At 45.2% G+C, this 25,897-nt stretch overlaps 1 protein-coding gene across 1 annotated transcript; it reads right to left on the reverse strand.

Annotated features, from left to right (window-relative positions):
* Positions 1-980: 980 nt before the first annotated feature.
* LOC119389378 (uncharacterized) lies at positions 981-25,876 on the reverse strand. The gene is made up of 4 exons (XM_037656603.2): positions 25,396-25,876; positions 20,143-24,256; positions 4,335-4,456; positions 981-2,825 (listed from the first exon to the last, which is right to left on the reverse strand). The coding sequence occupies exons 2-4, from the start codon at positions 24,229-24,231 to the stop codon at positions 1,676-1,678; spliced, it is 5,361 nt and encodes a 1,786-aa protein (XP_037512531.2). The 5' UTR covers positions 24,232-24,256; positions 25,396-25,876; the 3' UTR covers positions 981-1,675.
* Between the last annotated feature and the right edge of the window lie 21 nt (positions 25,877-25,897).

A 25,897-nucleotide genomic window follows, 5' to 3' on the forward strand; every position in this document is an offset into this window, starting at 1 on the left:
AAGTTTGTGGGCTTGGTCCCCACCTGCTGGCTTCATTAGGTTGTTGTTCTGGTCCTCTGGGCATGGCACATAACCAATGCAGGGGACTGGCCGAGTAGTGGGTGAATGTTTCTAATATTTCCTTAAGTGCAAAATTCCTAGATGCTACAGTTAATTAACCTATAGCTTTGAGGTGCCAATTATCAGTAATGAAATATTTAAAGCCGTCAGAATTTAGCAAGATATTCTTTTAGTCACAATGATAAGTTCTTCAAAAGTGAAGAAAACACGCCTGTCGCTGTATCCCAGAGTAGTAGCCCCAAAATAAAAAATAACTGATTTTGATAATTCCAAGCAGTCTGGAGAAGCCCCGACCCCCAAAGTGCAGCAGCCGATTGCCTCCGCAACTAAAGGGTCCCACTCATGCGCTCGGCAGTGTTCTCCGAAGGCGGGACCGTCCGGCTTGTGACGTGAGACTGGAGTGCGTAACCATTAGTGCAGGCAGTTGTGTGCGCCGGTCTCTGAGGAGGAAATGCCGCGGACTTCTGAAGTTGTATCTGACTATAGTATTCGTTTCCTCAATGTAGTGAACTGGCGACAGGATAGAAAGAAATGACCAATCGTTTCTTCCTGATTACATGAGAGGCACAGAGGGGAACTCACTAAACCTGATCTATGTAAGTAAAAATTGAAGGAGCCAACACGGCAACAAAATTTCCTGATGGCAACTTCCATCATCCTTGAATTAGATAAATCGCTGCACCAGGGAAATGAAAGGTGCTTGTACTCCGAAGAAGCTGTAAAACTAATTGAAATACTCAACTTGCGTAAAGCCAATATTATTGCCATAAAGTCAGCAAGAAAAAAAGGAAGAAAATCAGGCAACCATAATGAAAAAGACCAGTCCAGTTCAAGGAAAAATATTCCGATGCCAGATCTTTGCTCAGGCTGCGATGCAATGTGTGCGACACAGAAACAAGCCCCTCGATCCATTCCTCTCCTTTCGTTTCGACAACCCAAAGACATTCACGTTTTGGTGCAAAATTCAAAAGTGAAGCTTTGAAATTCATTCAATCTTCTAATAATGTACCTATGATCGCAAAATTAACAAGAATAGAGTTTCTCAAGAAATAACCTTTTAGTATAAAGTGATTTAGTGCTTCACTTTAGTTCAAAAGGACAGACAGATGGGCCAGTGGGGCGTATATAATTCAGGCAGTAGCGCAAAGAATCACATGGATGGCGAAAGCGAGACAGGCACTGTGTCCCGTCTTGCTTCGCCATCTTTGCACTACTGACTAAATTATACACTTTAGTGTCCCTTTAAGCAGGAAACAGTATTGAAATGGGGAACACAAAGAAACCCAAGTGAAATTGTTTTCACTCACTAACATTTCCCGACAGAAAAACATTTCCCATTTTGTGAGGAAGAATCTAACACAAACTGTGATTTGTACAAATGCCCCATCCATTTCACAGCAATACATACACCACTGGTTCAGCAGCATCATAGCACTAGTCCAGCAAGTAAGGGTCCAAAAAGTATCCCTCAACAACTAACAGATATTACATTGCAGTTGGGGACGTACTGCTTGGGCACGTAGCAATCAACATATGGCCACACCAAACACATCCACGAGTTATCAAGTTTAAAAATACACATAGCCAAAAACAGAACCACCTTCCTTCAGCATCATTAATGCTGGCACCGGGAAGTGGTTTTCAATGCTCTGCCAGAAATTTTGCGTTGCGCTGTGTCCTTGGATGAAGTGCGCTCGTTTCTTGGCCTCCTCTTGACTGCACTACGCTTCCTTATTACACGAGCTGCCTTTGTTTTATTTTGAGGGCTGATCTGCGAAGACTCCTTTTCAAGAAGGCTGGAAGAATCGCCTTCATCATCATCGTCGTCATCATCAGGAAGACTGTCTAGCTCAGCTAGAGTTATGATGCAGTTTGGATCTTCGCTCCCAAGTTCCTCCTGAACTGAGCTCTCGACACCTTCGCGGTCTTGCGTACCCATAAGAACATTGTTGAGGCACTTCTCCTCTGTCTGTACTGCAGGCGCACGATCAATACTGTGTCTGGCTGTGACTGCTGAAGACACCTCTACGTCAACTGCTGCATCGGGCACATCCGTCTTCTCCGGTGGCTCGTCTGTCTGAAGCTTGTGTGAAAGGCGGTGTTGTAGCATCTTAACGTAGGAGAGGAAAATCTTGTGGCACACTGTGCACGAGAAAGTCATGAAATTCGGTGGAGATTGGTTGGTGGCCCCACTGGGTTGATCTTTGACTGCAGCAGCCTGGGCCCCAATCAGTTCAACTTGTTTCGACTGGTTTCTAAGCATGTTGATGACTGAATTCTCAACCGGTTCTTTAAGGGACACATTCGTTGCGGAAGAGCAATCTGCTCTCTCAACAGAACGAGAATCATCTGCACCAGGTGTCCTCGTACTAATCACGGCTTCGTTGCAGTCTCCGATTCGCTTGTTCTTCTTCTTCTTCAAGAGGCATGCTTCGCGGATGTGCTTTCGGTAGTTGGAGAGGTGCACAAACGGGTGAAGGCAGTACGGACAGGTGTGCTCCTGTGCGTTGCGTTTGATCTCGTGGTTATGGCGACCACTGCGCGCAGGGACTTGAGGTGCTTTTTGTCCTTCGGATGGGTCACGTGGTGCTGCAGCTGGATTCTCACTTTCGAGTTCGTTCGGCTCAAGGCTGTTCACTGCCTGATCTGAAGTACTACCGCTAGCCGTTCCACTAGGAGGTGCTTGTTCCATGCTGGAAGTGTTTGTTAAAGGCCCACTCGTACGCGTTTCGTTAAGCAAGAACTCTCCGCGCGTGGTTCTGTTTCTGTTTCACACCTGTGTCATTCCTCAAAGGACCGTCAGAACTCGCGCTTCAAGAAACTTCTCCCTAAACACCAGTATGGAGCTTTAGATCGCTCGCAGTCCAGCCACTTTCTTGTGTTGCTGATGTTATCAAATTACGTTGAAAAATTACGTTAAGACACCACCATCAACATGGGTCACCCAGCAGCCCTACAGCACATTTACTCGTGCCAACGATTGGCACCGAGTTATATTTACTAAAAAGCGTTTACGTGTTTGTTCTCGCCACTCGATGGTTGGTCAAAGTAGCAACGCAGCAGACCACAGTTCAGAACGCGGGGCCGATGCAGTCGTGTTTGCAACTTCTGAATGTGAAACGACGTCAAAGAACTGGCAGCAGGGGTGCGAAGATCGTTGTCCTCAAAGCGCAATCACTTTCGAACAGAGAACACGCACGGGGAGTGACAACGGTCTGTGCAGTGAAGCAACAACCGGCACGCCATGGATGAACCTCCGTCCCTCCGTGGTAATCGCAAGGCCGATTGGTAATCGTTCGGTCTAGTGCAAAAATATTTTTGCGCCGAATCTATCAACTAATTTGCTTTTAACTAATTATTGATATTTAAAGCACCCTTCGTCACGCGAGCTAAGCGCACCGTAGCATTTCATCATGCCAATGCCTCCTGCACAAACGCGTACGCGACTGCGGTGAACAACTGCGGCTTGTTAAAGAGAGCGCTTGTGCCTTGTGCCACTTGTGCCCTTGTGCTGCATGAGTATGTTCTCTGCTTGTGACCGTACTTGCGCTACTTGTGCTTAGCGAAAATAAACAGAAAGCGAGAGGTTGGTTTAAGCAAACTTGGAACAGTATATTAACTCTATGACTTGGAATAGAGTAACTTGGTTCTATGCATGGAGGAGGAGGAATAAACTTTATTATGAACCAGCAATTTAGGTTCGTTGGCCTAGGCCTCCCACGTGGGGACGTCGAGGTCTTGCCTCTTCGCCGCCTCGCGGGCTTGCTGGATGGCCCATAGCTGATCGTCGAGGTGGGAGCTACCGAGACCCTCTCTATGCATGGAAAAAAATATATATATAGTTTCACGTGCGTTGGTATGCACGAACTTTCGATCGCGATCACACCCATCGGCGGAATTTTTTAAAAGAATGCGGGAGTGACCGCAGGCGGTTTCTTGTTTTCGCGCATCATTTGTGCAAGATGAAAGAAATAAAAAAAATATTGCATCTGCTGCGTACCGCAATCTAGAAGTTTAGACAGCGTGAAAATTTGGGCGAGTTGGCAATGCACAAGAGGAAGCAGTGGCGTAGGCAGAAATTTTTTTCGGGGTGGGGGTCACCTCCTTGATCCGACATTGGGTATGGGCAGATAAGTGGGGTCGATTGTCATTTTGTGCTCTGTGTCCCATGGGGGAAAAAAATTAATTTCGGGGGGGGGGGGGGGTCGGGGGGGGGGGACCGGTGTGCACCCCCCCCTCCCCTGGCTACGCTACTGAGAGGAAGTATGACGAACCCACGACGAACCTTCCTTTTGTCCCTGTTTGGGAAGTCGCGCTGTGGTTCATCGTCTAGGACTAGAAGTTTGATTTGGACCTGGCCAGTGCTCATCAGGCTCGAACCTGATGCCCTGTGCTCCTGTCCAAAAGTTCCCAAGATAAGACAGCACCTTTACGGCTGTGCAAGTCAAGGAATTCGAAAGGATCGCGAGATAGGAATGAAAGTCGTTAATGTCACGAGAGGAGGGGAACAATGATCATGTAAAGTTTCTAGGAGAAAAGTGGTTAAACGCAATGGAGTAGTCCGGTTTCAGTGGCAAAGGCCTCCAGCGGTCCGAGTCGCTAGCCGGATCGAGGTGGGTGAGCGTAGCGGCGAGTGAAACCAGATGGATGCGACACTATCGTGCTGGACACACCGAAAAGCCACTAGCGGAAAGTCCTCCCTTCATACTTCACGAATTAAATGCAATTAAATCTTGCAACAATAGACTGATGGACTTGTTGGTTCATTGTCACCGCACGCTGGCCTGCAAGCCAAGACATGAGAAGAGAACACATTATGCTGGGAAGGATTGTCAAGGAAAGAGATTTCTCTTTTGTCACCTCTTTTTTCATTTACGCTGACCTGTCTGTGTCAGAGGCAGAGAAAAGCACTGCATAATAAATGCATGCTGTGCTTGTCAGCTCAGTGTCTCTATGTTCTCTTCTCATGTACTGTCTTCCAGCACTGCCTGCGCAGGTTAATGAAATAAACTTTGCCAAACAAACATGTTTGTCACTCACTAGTAACTATGGCACAATACACAGCCAATGCCTAGGCTTGAGTTACAAGTTACACTCAAAACAAAATTGATTTTGGAAGCATACACCCTTAAGTGCCCCTGGCCTCTCTTATGATGGCAGAGATTGTAATACCACAAGTTCCTTGCATCTTTCTTGTGCCTGACAAAAATTGTTCTGCTAAATATGCTAGCAAATTTTGGTCCATTTCTGAAAAGGATACAGCAGGATGCTGAATCTACACACCTGCGCTACAAAGCTTGTGGCATTATTCTATATAGCATTTACAAAGAATAAGCAGTGGACAAAAATGCAGTGAAGTCAGCACTTGCCCTGTGTTCTCATCCTTTGTTTGAGCATGCTGCATACGCAAGCTTTTCGAATACATATTTCAGAGTAATAAAGTAACTCAAACTTTGCGTAAACGTCCACCAGCACAGCCACTGTTTGGTATACAGATATATTTACAGTTTACCACTATGGCTTCATCAGCCAATCAGCTTATTGACCCCCAACCGGCCTGGACCAGCCAATTCTCATCGATAGTCATAAATACAAAGTCATCATTGTGCTGGTCATTTATTTAGCAAGTATAGGCCATGCTTCCTCATCTTGCTTGTCACTTAATTTCAACATTGACTTCCTAACAATATTGCTCTCTGCATAACAGCAGTGCATCTTTCTGAAATGCATCAAGTACGCTACAATTCACTATTGACGTAACCTGCAGCCACTGGATACATAGTTACTTATTATGTCGGCATCAACAGTAGACTGCGTTGGCTGCAAAGAGGGAATGGGTTTGTCTGTCAGTAGAAATGGGAAGAAATGTGTCACTCACACAATTTACAAACCAGTTTTAGAGGCCCTGTCACAATTATGAACAGCAAAAGTACCCAAAGATAACTCTTTAAGCAATACTATCGTAAGTCACTTTCACTCTGTCTCACCAACAGTGGCCAATCAGTGGAAGTTTCAAAGCCAGTGTTTTGGCTAGTGGGCTTGTCAGTGGGCTTGTCAGGCAACAGCTTTTTCATGTATAGTCCAAAATTCTTCAATGGGGAAGTAACGCACACAGTTGATGGAGCAATATGAGGGAAGATGAAATAAGGGGAAGGTTCTTCAAGTAGCAGAATAAAAAAAGAAGAATTGAATCAGCAAGTGAGCCCTTGGTATACCATCAACATGACAGCCTGCACTCACCCTTGGCGCAAGGTCTAGAGAATGCTGTCACAATTAAATATCAGAACCACTGTAAGGAATTATGCTCATGAAACGAAATCCGGTTGGCACGCACTACCTGTATAGGTTCATTAGCCACACTCAATGTGTCGGCAAAACAGGTCAGACTGTGAATGTTGGATTGAATGGGCATTGCATAGACACAGCCAACAAACTTTACAAGGAAATCGAAGTGAATTTCGGGCCACAACTTCAATACTTGCCACCCTGTGGCTGTGGTGATGCGTGGCTGAGGCCAAGGTCGCAGCTTTTATCCTGACCATGGCAAGAGCATTTTGATGAGAGAAGAATGGAAAAACACCCATGTACTTAGATTTAGGTGCACATTAAAAAAATATTCAGGAACCAAAATCAATCTGGAGTCCCCACTATATATGGTCTGCTTCATAGTCATTCTTGGCAGGCAACCCCTCAGAGTTGAATATTAGTTCACTTTGATATTTAAAACTAAATCCACCCTCCCGGAGACGTAAGATGTGGAAAGTCAATCTCATGCACAAGGTCCGCACATCACAATCAATAAGTGTGAACATTTCAAACAGGGCTCCTGAGGAGAAGTGATAGGTGGAAAGACCAGATTGGCCAGTGCTCAGGCCAGCTGGCAAACCTGTGTTCCTAAATCTGCATATTACACTGATGGCAAGAGTGTACACAGCAGCAGTTAACTTTTGCAATTGTACATCTCATCAGAACATAACTAAAAATACCCTTTGCACCCCCTTTTTTCTTTAAGGTGGCGGTCCCACTCCGGCGAACCCCCCTCCGCATTTTACCGCATTATTTGCGGACGCACTGTGCTCGCTGCGCTTGACAAATAAATATTAATTGTAATAATCAGAAAGCTTATGATCTCCGCTTTCTAATGACACCTGGTGTTAATGCCTGTACGGAAGCGTTACCTAATAGCAATGAAAATAGTATGAGCAACAAAAGGCATTTTCGTTGTACAAGCCTCCGTTGTACTGCCAGTACGGCGAAACTGTTCAACATAAACAAGACCAAATTTACCGTGCCTTCAGAAGAAGTGCTATTTAAGGTTTCTATGAAGAGATATTAGCCATAAATAATTAGTAATTTATTACGCTCTAATGAAAATGGGCAAAATATTAAAAGGTTTTTGTGAGAATATCTTTTTACTTTTCAAAGCAGAACAATAATATTTAGTGGCTACGTAGACTACATTACACTTATTTTCCATGCGAAGTTGCTTTGTGTTCTGACGAAAATTTGATGGAATTATTATTGTGTCAATGCGGCAGTTTATGGCTGTACTTGGTCACGCATTACCGATGAAGCGACAAAACTATAGAAGCTGCTACTGTGAACTTCTACATAATGAATAAGCAAGGCCCTTTCTATGATTCTATGAAGAGAAAAATTCCTTTATCTTTATTAGGGAAACCGCAAGACAGCAGTGAATTTACGTAATTTTCCTGCTGACCAGTCCCGTAGAAACTCGCTTTTTGTTTTCTTTAGACGCTAATTGCCAACGAGTATTGCACATTAGTAGATGCATATTGTGTCTTTTATCTACTTGTGCTCACTAACTTGATCACTCAGTGCTTCAAACAAAATATTTTCAATTAATCATAAGTCTCACAGGCGTTTTTTGGTGGTAGCTCCATCTATGAAATGAAACATCAAGTTACTTTATGCGAGTTCAAGCGTTCGCCAAAAGTGGCGCAATTAAACATAATAAAACGAAGAAAACAGGCATGAATTATATCTCCAGGCCTCATAGTTTGCTTCACTAGCTAAGTCTAGTCACCGCGCGTAACAAACACCAACCGTAAAAGGAGGAGGGATTAGTGATAAACCCTTTCCACTCGCCCCACGTCAGCAGGTGGGGCGGTCTCATCAAGCGGCAAATGGTTTCGGTATGCAGGAAGATTGCGCGTTCGTCACGCGTTCTTAGAACCAGTGTTCCCCGGCACGTCTTTAGTAATGTGCATCTCTTTGTGGTTCAGCTGCTCGTGTTTTGCGCATTCCTTTGAGTGTTTTAGTGCCTGTGAGGTTCGAAATTGTGAAAGGAAGGACGCTGACATGCCGTGTGAATGATACGTATGTAGCGCCGCTTCAAAGGGGACACGATGGTGAACGTATGAAAGCTTGTCATTGCCGGAATTTTCAAAGTATGCCTGTCGAGCACTGTGCCGACAACTTCCACTGACCAGTAGTGGTAAGTTGTACCCAATCAGGTATTACATCCTAGTTGCAACGATGCGACAGAAGCGAGACTTTGTTGAAGATGCAGAACGTTCTAGTCAACGTGGCAGAATATTCAATGTACGGGACCCTGGAAAAGTTATATTGTGCTTTGTGAAAAGACGCACTCACTTCGCATAAGACGATCACTGTCTTTGCCACTAATGAGCGCTACGGTGTCAGGAAACAGTTCGACTGAGGAGGACTACTCTACCTAGTGGATAACGCTGTTGCGCACTGCTACTTTGTCGTAAAGCGGCTTGCTGCGTAGCCAGAACTACTACTAATGATCGGATAACAACTAGTTCGTAGCAAAGTACAAGGCGGACAGTGCAATGTCTGGTCAACGAAGAATAACCTGACTTAGACGCACGTGAGAGTGGCCACATGAACAAAATAGTGCCGATACATATGCTACTGACGAACATTTTGTTGAAAAACTTTTGCGGCAACCTAAACGGAAAACTTGTCGATGGTGCCTGTAAGTCAAAATAAAGGAAAACCACAGCTTTCCACAACAAATAAGTGTATTCATGCTTTTATAGAACAAGCATAAATAAAAACTGGATTCTGTAAAAGCCTACATGACCGGTCATGTAAGCCCCCAAGGCGACCCTGTCCAGCTCTGACCCAGTGCAGCAACAAGCCCTGGTCGACCGTCGTGCCCGGGCAGCGGCAACAGCCAATGGTCTTCCGGACTAGGAGGCCCACCCCCAATAGCGACTTATTTCTACCAATAAATGTTGTATTCTCTCCCTCCCAAAGGGGGGGGGGGGGCGCCCAGCCCCCTCGTGTGCACGCCTACGCTGGCCGATGTACCTATACCACAGAACACTTATACTACCATTTACAGAAGGGAAACTGTACCTTTGACAGTGCAACGGAAATAAGGGTAGCGGTGGCGTTGTGAACTAAAGTATCCGACCAAGAGATGGCGCTGCGAAAACTATCATCATCATTGCGTTGGGGCATCATGGCTGCCGCATTGCTGGCGGGTGCGGGTGGTCGCGGTGCGCGCCCGCTGGTTCTAGGCGTTTATTCACTCCTGTCCGGGGGTTGTATTCGCGCGCGCGGCAGCCTTTCGTTACTACAAATATTTCCGTTACGTCGCCAGGTGACCGAAAGGCCTCAACTGGCAAAAAACACACCAAGCAAGTAAGCTTACATTGTTTATTGGCAATCGTGAATGTAGCAGGATACATGTAAACAAGCAGCACTGTCAGTTACAGAGTTGAACAATACATACAAGAAACAGAAATATCCATCAGCTTAATTGCACAGTACTTGCGTACAGTGCTGCCCGTCCTCTTTCTCACTTACACATGCGCGTTTGACGATTGAGCTGTAATAAACAAACAGCATCAAAGCTCGCAAAAGATGCAGTGCCAGTAAAATTAGCCTCAGCCCGACGTACTATTTTGACAACACATTGGCGAGAGCCACTCGGCGCTGAAAAAAAAAAAAATGAAACCACACTGTTGTGCTAGCTATTCCTGTACATAACGTGTTCTCGTTATTGTGCTCAATATCCTTGGGTTCGTGCCTGCGCGCCGATCTTTTTACGATGAATTCCGACCATTTAGCTCAACTTTCAGTTCAGCTAAGCTCGTGTATTCTGGGAAAACACCATTTACGGTATCACGTTGAAAAGGAAACTTGGTTCATGTTTCAAAAGAGGTTGCAGTGACAAACACTTCAGTTGAGTAACTGTTGGCGAATAAGGAAAGCCTTAGCCTGAATCCAACATTTCAGCAAGTGCACGTTCCTGTGAAGGTTGTCACGGAAGACAAGTTTCGAGAAGTGAGCTACCCTTGCTCGCCCACTGTTTATCAACTGACGTATGTGATAGCGGATGCCTGAGCGTGTTCCTGAAAGCACTCATTTATAAATAAAAAAGAATGATGTACCAGTGGACAGCACCGACAATAGACTGCACATGTGTGCGCGCACAATAGATACATTTGGAACAGTATTATACTAGACAGCTAGGAAGTGCTGGAAGTAATAGTAGCAATGTTGGAAAAATTGGCAGTGAGTAATCATTTCTGTAAAATGTGTATAATTAGCTTCTTTGTTTAATTGCTATGTTTCGCACTGAAAAATAAATAAATTAGTCCACTTTTTCTGGTGCCAATGGTGCATAGTCGTGAAAGACACTGCTTAAACGGTGGACGATTGCAGAAGCTGAATTTACATTTTCATTCTTCACTATCTCCTAACTGTCTGCCTCAATATTAACACGGGTGTCACACAAAACTAATAAGGCGGCAATAGGGGCTAGATAGCATGTCTTCATGCTTGTGATGCGCTGCAGGTAGACACGGACCAGAAAAAACGAGAACAGCACAAGGTGTTGCGCATCACCCTGTGTTGTTCTCGTTTTTTCTGGTCCATGTCTACCTGCAGCGCATCACAAGCATGAACACAAAACTAGTCTTTTTTGGATATACAGCTCACGCCAATATCAAGGAAATAGCAGTTATTACACATTCAAATCTTTAACATGCACAAACACTGGCCAACTCTATTGAACTCTGATTGTATCTATTGAGTGCACTCATGTTAAAAATAAACATACTTTTAAAAACTCCGTGTCATGTCTGAGGTCTGTTATCTAGAACAAATATTATTTGCTACTTGTCTGTGGTTCCACTTCACATACAAAACAAATTGCTTGCACAAATGCAACGGTGCTGTACCCTCTTTTCTGGATGTCTGTTTACATATCATCCCATTAATGTATTGGCGAAGTTCATTGAATAAAACTAAAGACTAAATTTTCAAATGCTTTACAAATTCAACAGCCTGTTTCATAGAGCACTGCCCAAAATGTCCTTATGCACATGCTTCCATTCTCCTACTCCCATCATCAAACGTCATTATTTATTCCAGAGTAGCGACCCGGAAACTATTCTCCAGGTGACCACTACACGAAATGCCTTGTTTAATGAAGCCACGAATGTTTGCACACAGTTTTATATTTTAGAATCTTCACAATGTCCCCCCCTACAAGCAATCGGTACACATAACTCTTTGTTTCAGCACTACTGTAGCTTTCCCTGCCATTGCTTTGCAACAGCCTCCACAATTGCAGCAAACTATATTCACTGGGAAAAACAAGTGCTGCTAAATATGCACTACTACTGGCCCACTTGCTACCAAGTTACATGTGATACTTTATGCAGTTTCACACGTAGATTAAAGTACAGTATGTGCACCCCATCACATGCACTATCCAAGAAATTTGAAGCCAGCACATTTCCTCTAAACTGAGTAATTCATGAAGCAAGAAGCAATAATTTGTGGACCCAATTTTGTACTGCTTCAACATACCGTACACTATCACTGCTTTTCAGTATAAGGCTTGCATTTGTCCGCCTGGTAAACTTTGGTGGTGGATAGGCGACTCTTGAGCTTCTTACGACTTGGTGTGGGTAGCTTGGAAACCAATGATCTCTCTTTTGTCCAGTTTTCTGAGAAGAAAAAAAAATGAGTCATGAGAAAAAGCAAGAAAGAAATGATGAAAAAAAATTGGTTCAATAAGTAAAGTGTCCACAACCATACCTTGTGAGGATCTGGGACCACTAATTTACTTTCAGTAGTGGAACATCCTCTGCTGACTTGAGGTAGGTTCAGAGATAAAGCATCCGAGCGTGTGCTGATATGAGCAGTTTCTTGGAGGCTGTGGTTGGGTTGGAAGAGGAAAAAATAATGATTACTATGGTAGAAACGTGAGTGGATTTGCGATTCACGTCTGAGAAGAATGTATATAAGAGCACTGCATGAGAAAAATAGTGTGCACATAACATTGCTTTGTTTGTGAATTTGTTTTGATGGTGACCTTCAGTGGACCGTGTCTGACCAAGCCTCAATTAGATGGTATGTGCAAATGTAATATGTATGATTGTAGACTTACGAAAATATATAAATGCATATACATACTATAAGTTCACTTGGCTCTACCATGCATTGGACTTATGAGCATTTACCTCAGAAGACTAATTTGTGCAGAAATAGGTAAAACTCATGCTGTGATCTGTGTTACAAAGTTTAGCAGTAAAGATATTTTTTGAAAAGTGAGGACGAAGTAAATAATCTTAGAAAATGTCATTGGAATCCACAAGCGGTGCATCCGATCAGCTGGACGAGTCGTAAAACCTTTTGAAATGACAAAAACTGTAGCGCATGCAAAAAAAAGCTATGTTCAAATACAAAGCAGTGCATCTTCACTCACCGGTGCGCACACCCACATGGTGCATGGTTATTCCGTTTTCATAGGTAGTCTCCGAGCTCCTTGCTGGCATTGAATTTTCACGCTGGCAGCCGGTGAAGCGCCGCAGCTGACGTGATTCACAGGCTTTAGACACGTTCGCTTTGTGGCAGCGGCATGTAAAATTTGGCGCACAAACTCGCATTGCGATATCAAAACTGATTTAAAAAGGAGCTGCGTAACGCCGATCAAAGAAAACGACCGTGGTACAATTTGAATGAAATAACCGACCGAAGCGCAATCGATGCCAATGGGCTGCTGCTTTTCGAGCGTCAATGCAATCTCAATACTTGTCCTCAAACAATCAAGCTCTTGTATTAACTCTAGAAGTAACACAAAACTGGTCCCTACTAGCTGTATGCAAAATGAGACGGTAACTAAGCTTTTAACAATCTTGTACTACATTCTGAAATAAAATTTTAGGCCGCGTTGAGCGCCCCTAACACGGAAAATGCGAACTAACTTATCCGACCGTCAGCAGTATGTGTGACTACGCGCGTCTTGCGCCTGGCTTTCATCGTTGTAAACGCTCGTGCGAGACGACCACGAACGCGCCTGCACAGCGTCGCGAAAGGTTACAAATGAGAACAAAGGGACGAAAATAACGGGGTGTCTGCCCTCCAACGCACAAACCATCTTGGTTTATTGCTGTTCCCAAGAGAAAAAAAATCATTTGTCACATGAAAAAATCATTGTCTTCTTCCTCACGCAAACGCATTCATTGTCAGACGTCTCGCTGGCAGAAGCATGTGTTCTAAGAGGTTCTAACTCCGGTAATTAGTGGTAGTCATGTGTTCAATTGATCATCAGATGTACTTTATTTAGTAACCGTTTATTGCAGTTTGAGAGGATGAAATTTCGCAGATAACTCTCGAATTATAATTTGCTGAAATCTGTCTGTCCATTTTTTCCTCCTCCAATTGTAATAAGCAAAAGCACGCCCCCCCCCCCCCCTCCACACACACACACACACACACACACACAAAGGACATGTGCTCGCGCGATGCTATAAAAGTCCCTGGCACGGTCGTTAAAATGAACCAAAATGATTGTTTTAGTATCGGCCGGCCAATTCCAATGAAACGCTGCGAAGCGTTTGATTGATGTTTTGTTCAATACTATTTCACTGAGGCACATTATATTATGTGAGTGAGTGCGTTAGTGAGAGCGTAGCGCGTGCGTGTGGGTGAGAGCGTGTGTGTGTGCGTGTATGAGTGCACGCTGTTGTACGCACCAGTGTGCGTGCGTGTTTTTTTTTTTCTTTTGTTCTCAAGCGATTGCATTTAGACCAGGGGCGGCGCCAGTGGGGGGTTTGGGGGGGCTCCAGCCCCCCCAAAATTTCCGCCTGCCCCCCTTTGCCCCCCAAGAGCAAGCATAGCCAAAATACAATGCATATGTTCCCAGCCTCTCCGCCCCCCCTGAAGGAACCCACTTGTCGTGGGTGCCCCCTAGTAAAAAATCCTGGCGCCGCCCCTGATTTAGACGCTGCGCTGTCCTTTCTCAAGGGCTGCAATAGGAAGCGAGCGTTTGTCCTTACAAACTGGGGCACTTATCGTCATGTCGTTGAAACGACGCCAACAGTTGGCCCCTATTGTAGGTGAAAGACGCCGTCCGCGTTTGTGCTCCTTGCTTTTTGTCGGCCGATTTCCGTCACCTAGCGCGACATATAACATATAAAACACGCGCGAGGCGACGCTGACCATACATTGCGCGCGCAATTTTCTCGCTTTCTGCAAACGTGGATGAGTGGCGTCGTCTGTTGTCGTTTTTCGAACTATTGGCAAGATGGTGGTAGTGGAACCGCCACCTTAATGTCTGATTCTCCCCATAAGCCATTTCTTACTAAATTTTCTGCAATTTATTCATTCACACCCCAAGACAACTGCTACTGTCTAGTGCACATCTCTTTGCTACTGTACTTTGGCTTATCACTCTTGTTTTTCCTTTCCTATCTTATTTTCAACGTGTAATGTATGCGTTCCATGCCTTCATTTACCCTTTGCACCCTTTCCCCTATTTAATGTTGCCCCTTTTACACGCGAAGTATTTCTTATCGAACCTTTGGCACTTTGAGCGTTTCTATCTACGTATGTTTCTACCTTTACATTTGTATACCTATGATTCAGCAAGCTATATTGAAGCATTGTCGACCCTGGAGGAATATATTAACGAAAGTTTCATACGATATTCACATGATTGCACCATTAAGTGCACTTAGGTTCAATAATACTGATGTATGCACTCTAACGTGAGGGCTGACGTTACGTCGCACGATAAGTTACCCCTTAAACGCCAGTGTTGTTCACGTACCTGGTAAGCCCACGATGTGCGCACAGCTACTACACTTACAAAAACACGTCGATCCACCTCGCAACGCTTGGCTCAAAGCCAGAAAATGCTGCATAGACAACTACTCGCTGACTGCTTCGCATGAAACCAATTCCCACAACGCATACGATGTGCTGAATTTTTTTTTATTGCTGGCTCTTCAACTCTCTGAGGCCCATCTTTCCTTGTAGTCAGTTTTCTGCTGACCAGGTTGGTGGTGCTAACTTCCACACGAACATTTGTCGTCCTTAATTTGGTAGAGGGACACATGAGGGACATGTGTAAACGCTGCCAAGAAAAGCACCTGCTTTCATGATGAAGAGAAGTCCCTTTGGTGTAACGTTGACACCACAGACATCCTTTGTTTGACCTCTGGTCATTACACTGTCTCTACCTTGGGGTGCAATTCTGACGCTTTTGGATTTCCACTCTTGTCTGTTACTCAACACCTGAGACTTGCATAACAGTATGGAATCCTACCCTTCTGCACCACATCTTCATGTAATGCAAACCCCAGATGCACAATATTCTGGCCATCAGCATCTTATAAAGCTTACGACATTAAATGCTACTGAAAGGGATGCTAAAGAGAAAGGCTATTTTTGTCATATTAGTAAATTACAACTTCACGAAACCATTCTTACCACGAGAAGACGCTGGGTAAGTGGGAAAATGCACAAAAAGAAAATACAGGTGGTGACACCACCTCGAAATTCCCACAGCAGCTCACACCATGACATCACAGATTTTGACTGCATCTGCTAAGGCCTACGTAATTGTTTGTTGCTAAAAATTATTTACATTGTGTTCTAAGATACATGAAGTCTTCACACAGCAAGTTTAAGAAAATTTCATTGAACCAATGCGGCCAAAATATGCAAAATGAGCTTGAAATTCCTGACATCATACCAACATTTACGTGAAGTTTCTGTGCAAAACTCAAACATGAAATGTTGACCTTCATTTCCCCCTCTAATAATTAACCTGTGATGGCATAATTAATGACAATAGCATCCTGAAAGAATAACTTGCCTGTCTAAACCAATTTAATGTTTCACTTTTAGTGTCCCTTTAAGGGTCTCTTAAAGTGGCTTGGCATGCAGCTACGGGTGATTCAGTTTTTCTGCAGAGCCACTGTTCACTCTGAAGAGGCGTGCTAGAGCTCGATTAAATTTCTGTGATGCCACACTCATGGGTCATTAGTGAAAGTTTCCTCGTCACGTACGTTAGGGTTGACAAGGCACCAACCCTCACCCACTATCCTTGTCTGCCTTTTTCACTGTTCAAGCTGCACCGCACTGAAACCAGAAGGCCAGCCGAGGTCAGGTTCAAGCATAAGCGAGTGCAGAAAGAGCAAAACCTGGGAAAATTGGAAGGATGCCATGTAGGGTTGCCACCTTTTCCCGAAAAAAAAGAACCGGCCCTTCGATGGGGGGGCGGAAATGGTTTTAACAGGAGATTAAATTGTTTTTTAACAATAGACGCTATGTCAAGTCTTCAGCATGCAGTGCCATTTAATGTAACATTGTTTTCCTTGAGCCAAATAAACCTATCGCACAAACAAAAACAGCACACTGAGCTAACCAACTAGTCTATGCTCGTACTGCCAGTGCGACCTTAATGAAATCTACTCTTCAACTCCCAGATCTGGTCACTAGAAGAACAATTTTCCATCTGTCACTCTTTCATAATATTTTCTTTCATAATCAAGTACTTAGAGAGGAATTAATTTCAGGACCTGCTTACATCTCATGCGGTGTTGACCACCCGAATAAAGTAGCCATTCCTTTCTGCCACACCAACCACTTTTTGCAATCTTTTCTTCCGAAGACAAGCAGGGGCTGGAACCACCTTCCCCCCTCCATTGCTGCCACTAAGGACCAAGGGCTGTTCAAGTCCGCAGTGTCGAAACACATTATGCTGTAACTGCACACTATTGTTTTTCGTGTTCTTTTTCTTGTTCTCTTTTTCTCTCTCTTTTTTTTAAACTATTGTTATTTGTTGTATTTCCTTCACTTATTACTTTTGCCATGTTCATATTGTACCCACCCCCTCTGTAACACCTTCTGGGTCTTGAGGGTATACTAATACTAATAAATAAATTGCTGGCATAAAAATCAGAATGATTAGAATGATGCTTTGCTTATTGCTCTGAGTGTGCTCCACTGAAAAGGAACCACAATACTTCGTCCATAAAAAGCTCTTCTTTGCGTTTGAATCCAACAGGCCAGTGGCACTATAGACACCAACAAATGTTCAAATGTATAGAGTGCATATGCCACAAAAATGTCGGATATTCATGTACCATACAGGCGCAAATCCATTCCTTCATAACAATATGCTCTATTCCAATGATCGCTACACTTGAAGGGATCCCAGAAAAGTAGTCGACTAATAGCTTGAGGGGACACTAAAGAGAAACAATGAATCGGTTTAGATCGATAAATCATGCTTTGAGAACTCTAGTGTCATTAATTCACCATCATAGGTTTATTAATTAAAGGAGAAAATTAAGTTCGAAGTTTCATTTTTAAGTTTCGCGCCGAAATCCCCCCGCTTGACGTCACGGATTTCAAAGTGTATTTATCGTATTTTGGCGCCATTGGCCCAACAAAATTACCCCAAAATTGGTATGTTAAGTCTATGGCCCCTTCAGAGGACAACGCACTTCATTTTTACCGATTAGGAACTACTTAGTCCCTAGTAGGCGCCGTCAAAACATGTGACGTCACAGCGAATGGTGCGGAAACTTCAAGGTGGCGTCGGCACCCGCATTTTGTTTTTGCGCGTTTTCTCGCTTACTAAGCGTCTTCTGCTTTTACTAAGCGGCATGATGCTTTTGGTATCGTGAAAGAGTAGTTTACTAATATGAGAAAAATCATTTTGCTCTTTAGTGTCCCTTTAAGAGTTTTGGTGATTGACGATAAATATTTGCCGTCGTAGTTGTTGAATTGATGCTTATAAAATGCCTCCCAAAAAATAAATAATTGCGATATTATGAAGGAAAAAAAACACCGGCCAATGGCGGCCGGTGCACACTGGCAACCGGCCTGCTATCTAAAAAACCAGCCGGGCTGGTCTAAAACTGGACAGGTGGCAACCCTAACCCTATGGTTGCATAAGAGCTCCTAATGTGTCAGCAACAGAACTACTCCAATAACAAAAACAAGTCTGAATGGCTTAGCTGTGTGCCACATCTTTGAGCTAAGCAGAATGCCTTATTTATTGAGCCACAGTCGAGTCTCCTAAAGTCTGCAGACAAGAAACATGTACAGAATAAAGGCAGAAATCTCTGTCCTGGTACTCTGCACAGGGCAGCAAGGGAGTGAATGTATAAAATGAGCATCATTGAACAAAAGGTTTAAGAGGCTCGTTTCTTTGTTAGACACAACCTAATGAAGACAAGAAAGCACAATTGAGTGCTCTTAATATAGCACACAATCTGCAAGGGCATCTGCATGCACAAAAGGTTTGTGTATACCTTGTACATAATTGCATTGCACCAATAAAAGATATAGGCATAAACATGCACGCACTTCACATGAAGAACACACTTTACAAACCAACCATCTACCATGTCTAGTGGAACAAGATCCGTTCCACTGACATTTGCCACCTTTATCAGCAAAATCAGTGTAGTACAGATGATGTTAAAATTACTCGAGGTTAAACCTGCATGGCACCAGTAAAAAAGCGTTTGGAAATCGCCAAGATTGCCTCCAACCTTTACCCCCTCCCCCTTTTTTTCCCCCCAGCATGTATGCAACTTGGTCAAATTTTGTAGGAGGCTCTGAGTCTGCACCATTTTTAAGCCTGGATGATGCACAGGATGTTGCAGGCCAACTACTGCAGACCGGTATTGTGCAGAAAGGTTGCGTTGTTGTCAAAAACATTTGCCACAGGAATTAGGGGCCATGGAATATTGACCAATTAGCCATACAATCAATAAATTTGAGCTAAATTCTTACTGAAGCTATTGTTGAACTCTAGCAACCCAAGGAAATTAAGCCCCCCCGAGCTCATTTGCAGTCCCACATGCATTTGTATTTGCCTGCTTTCTTTGGGGCAGCTTTCTCTCACAGCACCTAAAGCATGCAGAAAAGCCACCTCAACAGGAGATAAAAAATATAGGTCAAAGAAAGACCATAGACAATGGGTATTCGGACAGGAAAATGTCATTTATTATACATTGCAAAATATTTTCCCTTAATTTGCCAAACAACATAAATAATTGTGGCATTGTATAAAACATTCATTTCTAATACCACTTTTTTTTTTACTTTTCATAATTACAATAAAATATCGGCTGACTTTTCCAAGGCACATTTGGGAGTACAATTAGTACAAAAGTGTACACTTGGTCTCAGAAAAATATGAGAATTCTGCTTAGATACACCAGATGATCAGTTAATAGCAAGGCACATGTGCAAGACCACTCAACACCTGTTATCCAAGTCGTTACACTTACACTTTGCAATTAATCAACAATATCTGATAGACAACAATAAGGCACATGATTACACTATGAAGTCAATAAGCATGTCAACTGCCGCTCACACAGAAAGCTTATAAACACTCTGTCTCACAATTAAATAAACGCACGACGTGCGTAGCACAAGAAGGACACTTATACATTCAACATAAATAAAGATGTTCCTATTTACAAGCATTTCTCGACATTAAATCCTTTTTAGCTTGTAAAGGTAACAGCACAAACTAATACACAACTGCTCTATAAATCTTCTGAGCTACATGTGACACACCACAGTTGAGCAGCCTTAACATTATTTAGCACATAAGGCAGACAATGGCCACATGTGTCAACTTCTGAAAAGTTTTCTTGAGCACAAGCTTTCTCACTCTGAAAAAAAGACAGATCTTGTGTCAAACTTTGAGGAAGGTCCAACATGTGATGAAAAGCTGCATCAGATGCAGTCACGAATTTGTGGTAAAAAGAAGAAAAGAACCTTGAGCATGGCTTGGTTCCCTTCCACGCATTATTGCTTGTCCCGGCACGCTGTCTTTGATGCCCTGCCAGAGTGTCTTCGCATTCCCCGCCGCACCTTGTCTTTGGCAGGTGCCCTGCTGTCACTTACTGGACTCTTCTTGCCAGCACCAGTTTTCTTTGCTGCCCTGGTTGTTTCAGCACTGGCTTCTGAAGGTGCCACTTCAACGGGAGACTCCTTGGTTGCCTCTGCTTCAGCCACATCCTCACCATCGTCTTCGTCGGGAAGACTGTCCAGCTCAGCAAGAGAAACCGCATAGTTGTGCTCTTCCCTCTTGAGTTCCTCCTGAAGGGCATCATTTACAACGGCGTCACTGCCCCGCACACGCATAAGAATCTCATCAAAGCGCTGATCCTCGTCTGTTTTCACGGCGGGAGAGTGAGTGCAATCTGCTCGTCGAACGCCATCCGAAACCTGCCCTGCGTCATCAGCAGCAGACGACGTTTCCGCATCATGAGCATCCGCTGCTTCGGGAACATCAGTCTTCTCTTCCTTTACCAATGACTCATCTGTTTGGAGCTTGTGTGAAAGGCGGTGTTGTAGCATCTTGACGTAGGAGAGGAAGATCTTGTGGCACACTGGGCATGAGAAGGTCATAAAGTTAGGCGAGGGATGATTGGCTCCACCAGGTTGATCCTTGACTGCAGCTGCCTGAGCCCCAATGAGTTCGACCTGCTTCGATTGATTCCTAAGCAGGTTGATGACTGAATTTTCAATGCGCCCCTTGAAAGACATAGTAACTGTGGAAGGGCCATCAGCTCTGTCCACAAGAGAACGAGACTCATCTGATGTCTTGGTGCTAAACAGGGAAGGCTCACTGCCATCTCCATTCTGCTTGGCTTTCTTCTTTAGGAGACACACTTCGCGGAGGTGCTTTCGGTAGTTAGAAAGGTAGGCAAACGAGTGAAGACAGTAAGGGCACGTATGCTCCTGCGAGTGGGGTCGGATGTCTGGCTTACGGTCAACGTCTTCATCATCCGCACGCTCTTTTCCTCTAAGCCTGCGGGCCGGTGCAGCCAGCGCTTTACTTTCAACTTCTTTCGTCTGCACAGTGCTTGTTGGCTGATTTACAGGACAGCTGCTGGGAGACCAAGATGCCCCACCGGAGCAGTTGGGCGCTGCCATACTGGAAGCGTTGGCAAGAAGTTCAAGGCCACTTGTATCTGCTTCTTCAGGGAAGGTAACAGAACTTGACAAGCAGGAACTGGCAGTTTCAGAATTTTCCTTCTTAACTTCTGCGCTGTCCTGCACAGGCTCCGCGCATATTTGAGTCTCACTTGATGAACCTTCCTTTTTGGAGAACTTCCCAGCTTTCCTCCGTTTTACAACCTTTTGCCCAGCCACTTTCTTGTTGGGACAAATATCTCTGAGGTGCTTCTTTAAGCTGGCCAGATATGTGAAGCTTCGCTTGCAGGTGCTGCATGTGTGAGAGTTGACCACAGCAGACGAAGCACCACCAGTGGCATTGCTGGCTGCTGCAGTCTTGCTTCTCAGGACTCTTCTGCCCTCGCCAAATATGGGTGATGGTGCCTGCTCAATCTCTGCAAATTCAAACTGATCACTTTCAGCTTTAACCTCTTCGCATGAGTCTTCTTGAGGCTGTGGCAAGACGTCTTTAAGAGACGTTTCAGGTACACTAGGAGGCATGTCATCTATCTTTTCTGCAGCTAGCAGAGCCTCGTGTGTGTGGTTGCTGGTTAAATTGCAAACTAATTCTTCGGGACTAGATTGTTGCTTATTATCAGGGCTCTGCACAAGAGCTGCGTCCAAATGCACAACACCGATGTCCAATTCTTCCATTTTTTCATCAGTGTCTTCAACAGTCGTGCCAAGTGCAGTTGCGTCACATTTGTCTCCTGTGTCTTGTGAAACAGAAACATGGTCATTTGTGTTTTCTGCGTGCTCTGAAATTTCAACTTGCTCGACTGCCTCTTCCTGCTCTTCCATAACTGCCTCCTCGGTGACTTGTTCGGCACAAGTGCTTTCAGAATGCATTTTCAAATCTAGGGCTTGCTCATCGTTCTGAGGTGAAGAGACCCTTGCCTTAGCACGCTTAGCCTCGGCTAAGGGACTCTCAGACAAGTGTGGCCTCTTTTTTCCTTTCACATGGCCTTCTCTGCTAGTCACGCTAAGCTGCCTTGCAGAGCATCCAAGGCGGCTATGCACACTGTGACCTCTGGTTAGCTGCTTCTGAAAACCCGAGTTGGTACCACAGTCCAAAATGTGCTGGTGGAGGTCAATGCGAGAGGTGAAGCTTGAGCTGCACTTGGTGCACACCAGGTTGACCGGTGCTGGTACTGAATCAGCTCTCATTGCAGCCGAGTTGCTCTGAAGGAACCCAACAGGACTTGTGAAAGTCCAGCACAATTCCGGGGGCACTTCTTTTTCTCCTTCTATTTCCACATGAGTGCAAACAACATTTGGGTGATTGTTGATCTTATGTTCATCAATGGCCTTCCTCGAACTAAATTTTGCTGCACATACTGAGCATATAAAGGTCACCGGGATGTTGTGTCCTATCACATTCTCACCGGCATTCTGCGACCTAAAATTAGCAACACCATTGCTCTTGTGAGGCCAGATGTGGTCCTGCTGTGATCCTCCAAGAAAGATGCACTCTGTTTCTTCACTGTTGTCTGAGCCATCATTGGACATTCCTTGGTTGCTGGATGGAGCTCGGTTTGAGTAAATCTGCATCATTTGAGTGATATCAAAAGCAGCAGGGAAGTTATGAATGCTGTACTGAACATTTGCCCTCTCACTCTTCTCCTCAGGAAAGGCACAGGGGTCCTGCTTTATGTTGAGCTGTGTAGACGTGCCATCCAGGTGGTAGAGCAGGTTTTCAGAGATGCGATGAGCAATTGTCATGTAGAATTGTTCCTCAGACATTTCCTTTGTAGCTGGTTTCGCTGAACGAGATCGGACAGATATTGGCTCCTTTCGTGGCTGCAGAGAACGCGTCTTTTTTTCTTGCTGCACTGCTGCATGGGCAGATTTTTTATGTTGGCGTAAACTTATAAATGTTGTGAACCTACGCTTACAGATGCTGCAGAGGTACTTGTTTTCAGGCTCAAAGCCTTTCACACGCTTTCGCCCAAAGACATGCGCATCGGGTGGTTTGCATCCTTTTGATGGCGTTCCCTCAACGGGAGCTCGATGTGTGGCCCTGTGCTTCTTTAATTGCCCTTCCTCCAGAAAAAACTTGGAACACAACTCACATGGGTAGTAGCATTCGGGGTGGTGATTCCTGAGATGCTTCCGAAGGTGCACATCATGGGCAAATGAAGCTGCACAAAATGAACAAGGAAAGGGCAAGTCCGAGCCCTCGTGAATCTTTTCGTGGCGCCGTCGGTTTGCTAGCGACGGGAAGCTCTTGTCACAATGCTTGCAGAAGAACTGCTTCTCCCCTGAATGGACGGACTGGTGGCGAACAAGGTTCTGACGGTGAGAGAATGTCATTTCACACTGGCTACAACTGAAAGCCTTCTGGCCATTATCATCAACATGGCTGCTCACGTGTGCTTTAAGTTCATCTCGTAAATCAAAAAGAGTGGAACACAGGTGGCAACGATACAACCCTAAGAACTTGGATTCACCTGAAGCCAAGGATTCACTTTCTTCCCGAAGCTGACGCACAAGATTAAGATTGATATTACAGTTTGTGATGTCTGCTTCTGACAGGTACTTGTAGTTAACGTGCGTTCTGAGAAAGTGTCTCTTGAGGCTGAAAGCATGCTGGTAGGTTCCTGTGCAGACGTCACACTTGAACTGCTTCTTCCCTTGACGGGCATTCACAGTCACAATATGGAAGCTCTGGACTTGGAACTGGAACTCACCATCACGGATCTCGCTCTGTGGCTCTTCTACGTCCGTGTTGTCATCCGTATTTGAGTTGTCCTGGGAGATTTGACCCATTTCATTCTCATGCTTGGGAGATCCTGTGCTGCTGGGAGAGCCAGAGGAGGACTGGTCAGTGACTTCCTCGCTCTCAGTGCTGTGTCCTGATCCGCTGTCCTGCTGTGGATCGTCCACATCTTCTTCCTCCTCGTGGTCCATCTCCAGTCGTGCTTTTACGGCTTCCATTCGGCGGCGTACTTCATCAAACGGCCTGCAAAGCAAACAGAACAATTATCACTAACAGCGGATTTACATTGACATTACCGCCGTGAAACACCAAATACGTTCTTATGCGCGAAACTAGAGTTCGCCACGTAAACAGGGTGGTTTAGACAGGTTTCCATGCCATCGTCCGCGACGTCTCGATCGTATTGACACTACTTGAAAAAATATGGGTGCTTTGTAGAACACATCGCGCACTAATAAAGCGAAGAATCTGCAATGCCGGGCGCGGACAAGCACGACTAAGGAATTCCGCTGATAATGACTTGCATCAAAACAACACATATGATAACATGGCCGCGCGGAGCAGGAAACCCCAAGAGCAACGCCGAAAGCTGCGTCGACCATCGGAGAAAAAGCACGGGGCATTCAATATTCACGCCACGTGCACGGACGGATAAGCAAAGCTTCTTTCACCGACGACGCCACGGCGGAGCAGCACACGAGGACTGCGCTAAGCTTTGCAGACGCCTTCTCCTTTATCAGCAATTGAATCGCCGACAAAACATCAGCAGTTCGCAAAATGGTTGCTAGACCAGCACGAGACGCCACGAAACATACGCCGCGCGTTGTTTCTCACCTACTCCCACCACATGCAACGGGCTAGACGTGAAATCCTCGACTTTCTGCGGCGCGCGAATGTGCTACACGGCCCTTAAATTACCCTACTTACGATAAGTCACGTAGGCATCACCAAAGGCTGTCGCGAGTAGTCGCGAGTGTACAGAAGCTTGTATGCTTGGACTAGCTGTAGTTGCGTAAGTTTTAACGGTAACTATTCAACTAGAGAAGCTACCTGTGCGGTTTAAGAGCACAACATAAGCGACCGCGTTAAGCAGCGCGAACGCGCTTATCCACCGACACGTTCGAGCTCCAAAATCGGCCATTATAGTGAGACGGACTGTTTCCTTTAGAACCGAGGCCCGCTCTCGAATGGCGATTCCGCGCAGCCTAAAGCTACGTATTCCTTCATTTGGCAGTCAGAAAAAGTCGCTCTCCACGAACTCGAAAATGATGTCGGTAAGGCATGCGGCGCACCGGCCACAAACAGACGTGCCACTTGTTGCAGAGGAAAAGCAGCGACGGTAAGTTGGGCTTCACGGCACCACCTTTCGAATGATCACTCACCAAAGCGGTCGCGGGACTCGCTGAAAATCCCTCCGAGCATGCTTCACGAGCGTCCCGTCGCATCCCCGTTGGTCTCACGATGCTCAGGCGATAGTTTTCGATCTCGGAAGAGGTGATTTTGCATAGAACAGCCCGTTTCCGAAGCGGGACCGACCTCGGCTCGCAGCGTTCCAGCACATACGACGGGAGAACTCTCGTCATCCAATGAGATGGCGCCGTCCACATGCCGGACCAGGTCCATTGGTGGCGCTCGGGGTGGGGGAGCTGCTGCGCCCGCTGCGGAGCTTGCTCCACTGCGCGGCCATCTCCTCCGTGCAACTTCGCGGTGCGCGCGTTAGCCACCGCCTGAAACCGGGCTAAAAGGAAATCATTTCGGTCGCGAATAAAAGCCGATGCGCAGCCTAGATTCCGTGGCGGCGGCGTTGCCTTTCGCGCCTGGAATCGCGTCTCGTGTAGCCGCTGTGTGTATCAGTGCGCATACGCTGCCGCCGTGTGCGCATTT

This window comes from Rhipicephalus sanguineus, chromosome 4 (assembly GCF_013339695.2).
Source record: "Rhipicephalus sanguineus isolate Rsan-2018 chromosome 4, BIME_Rsan_1.4, whole genome shotgun sequence".
Lineage (NCBI taxonomy): Eukaryota > Metazoa > Arthropoda > Arachnida > Ixodida > Ixodidae > Rhipicephalus > Rhipicephalus sanguineus.

Bases quoted from the DNA above. Each gene is read 5' to 3' on its own strand.
- LOC119389378 (XM_037656603.2), bottom strand. From the start codon at position 24,231: ATGGAAGCCGTAAAAGCACGACTGGAGATGGACCACGAGGAGGAAGAA. The intron at 4,457-20,142 runs TAATGCGTGGAA...ACTTTTGGACAG, and splicing joins CAGCGTGCCGGGACAAGCAA to GAGCACAGGGCATCAGGTTC. The intron at 2,826-4,334 runs GTTCGTCATACT...GGTGTGAAACAG, and splicing joins AAAAGGAAGGTTCGTCGTGG to AAACAGAACCACGCGCGGAG.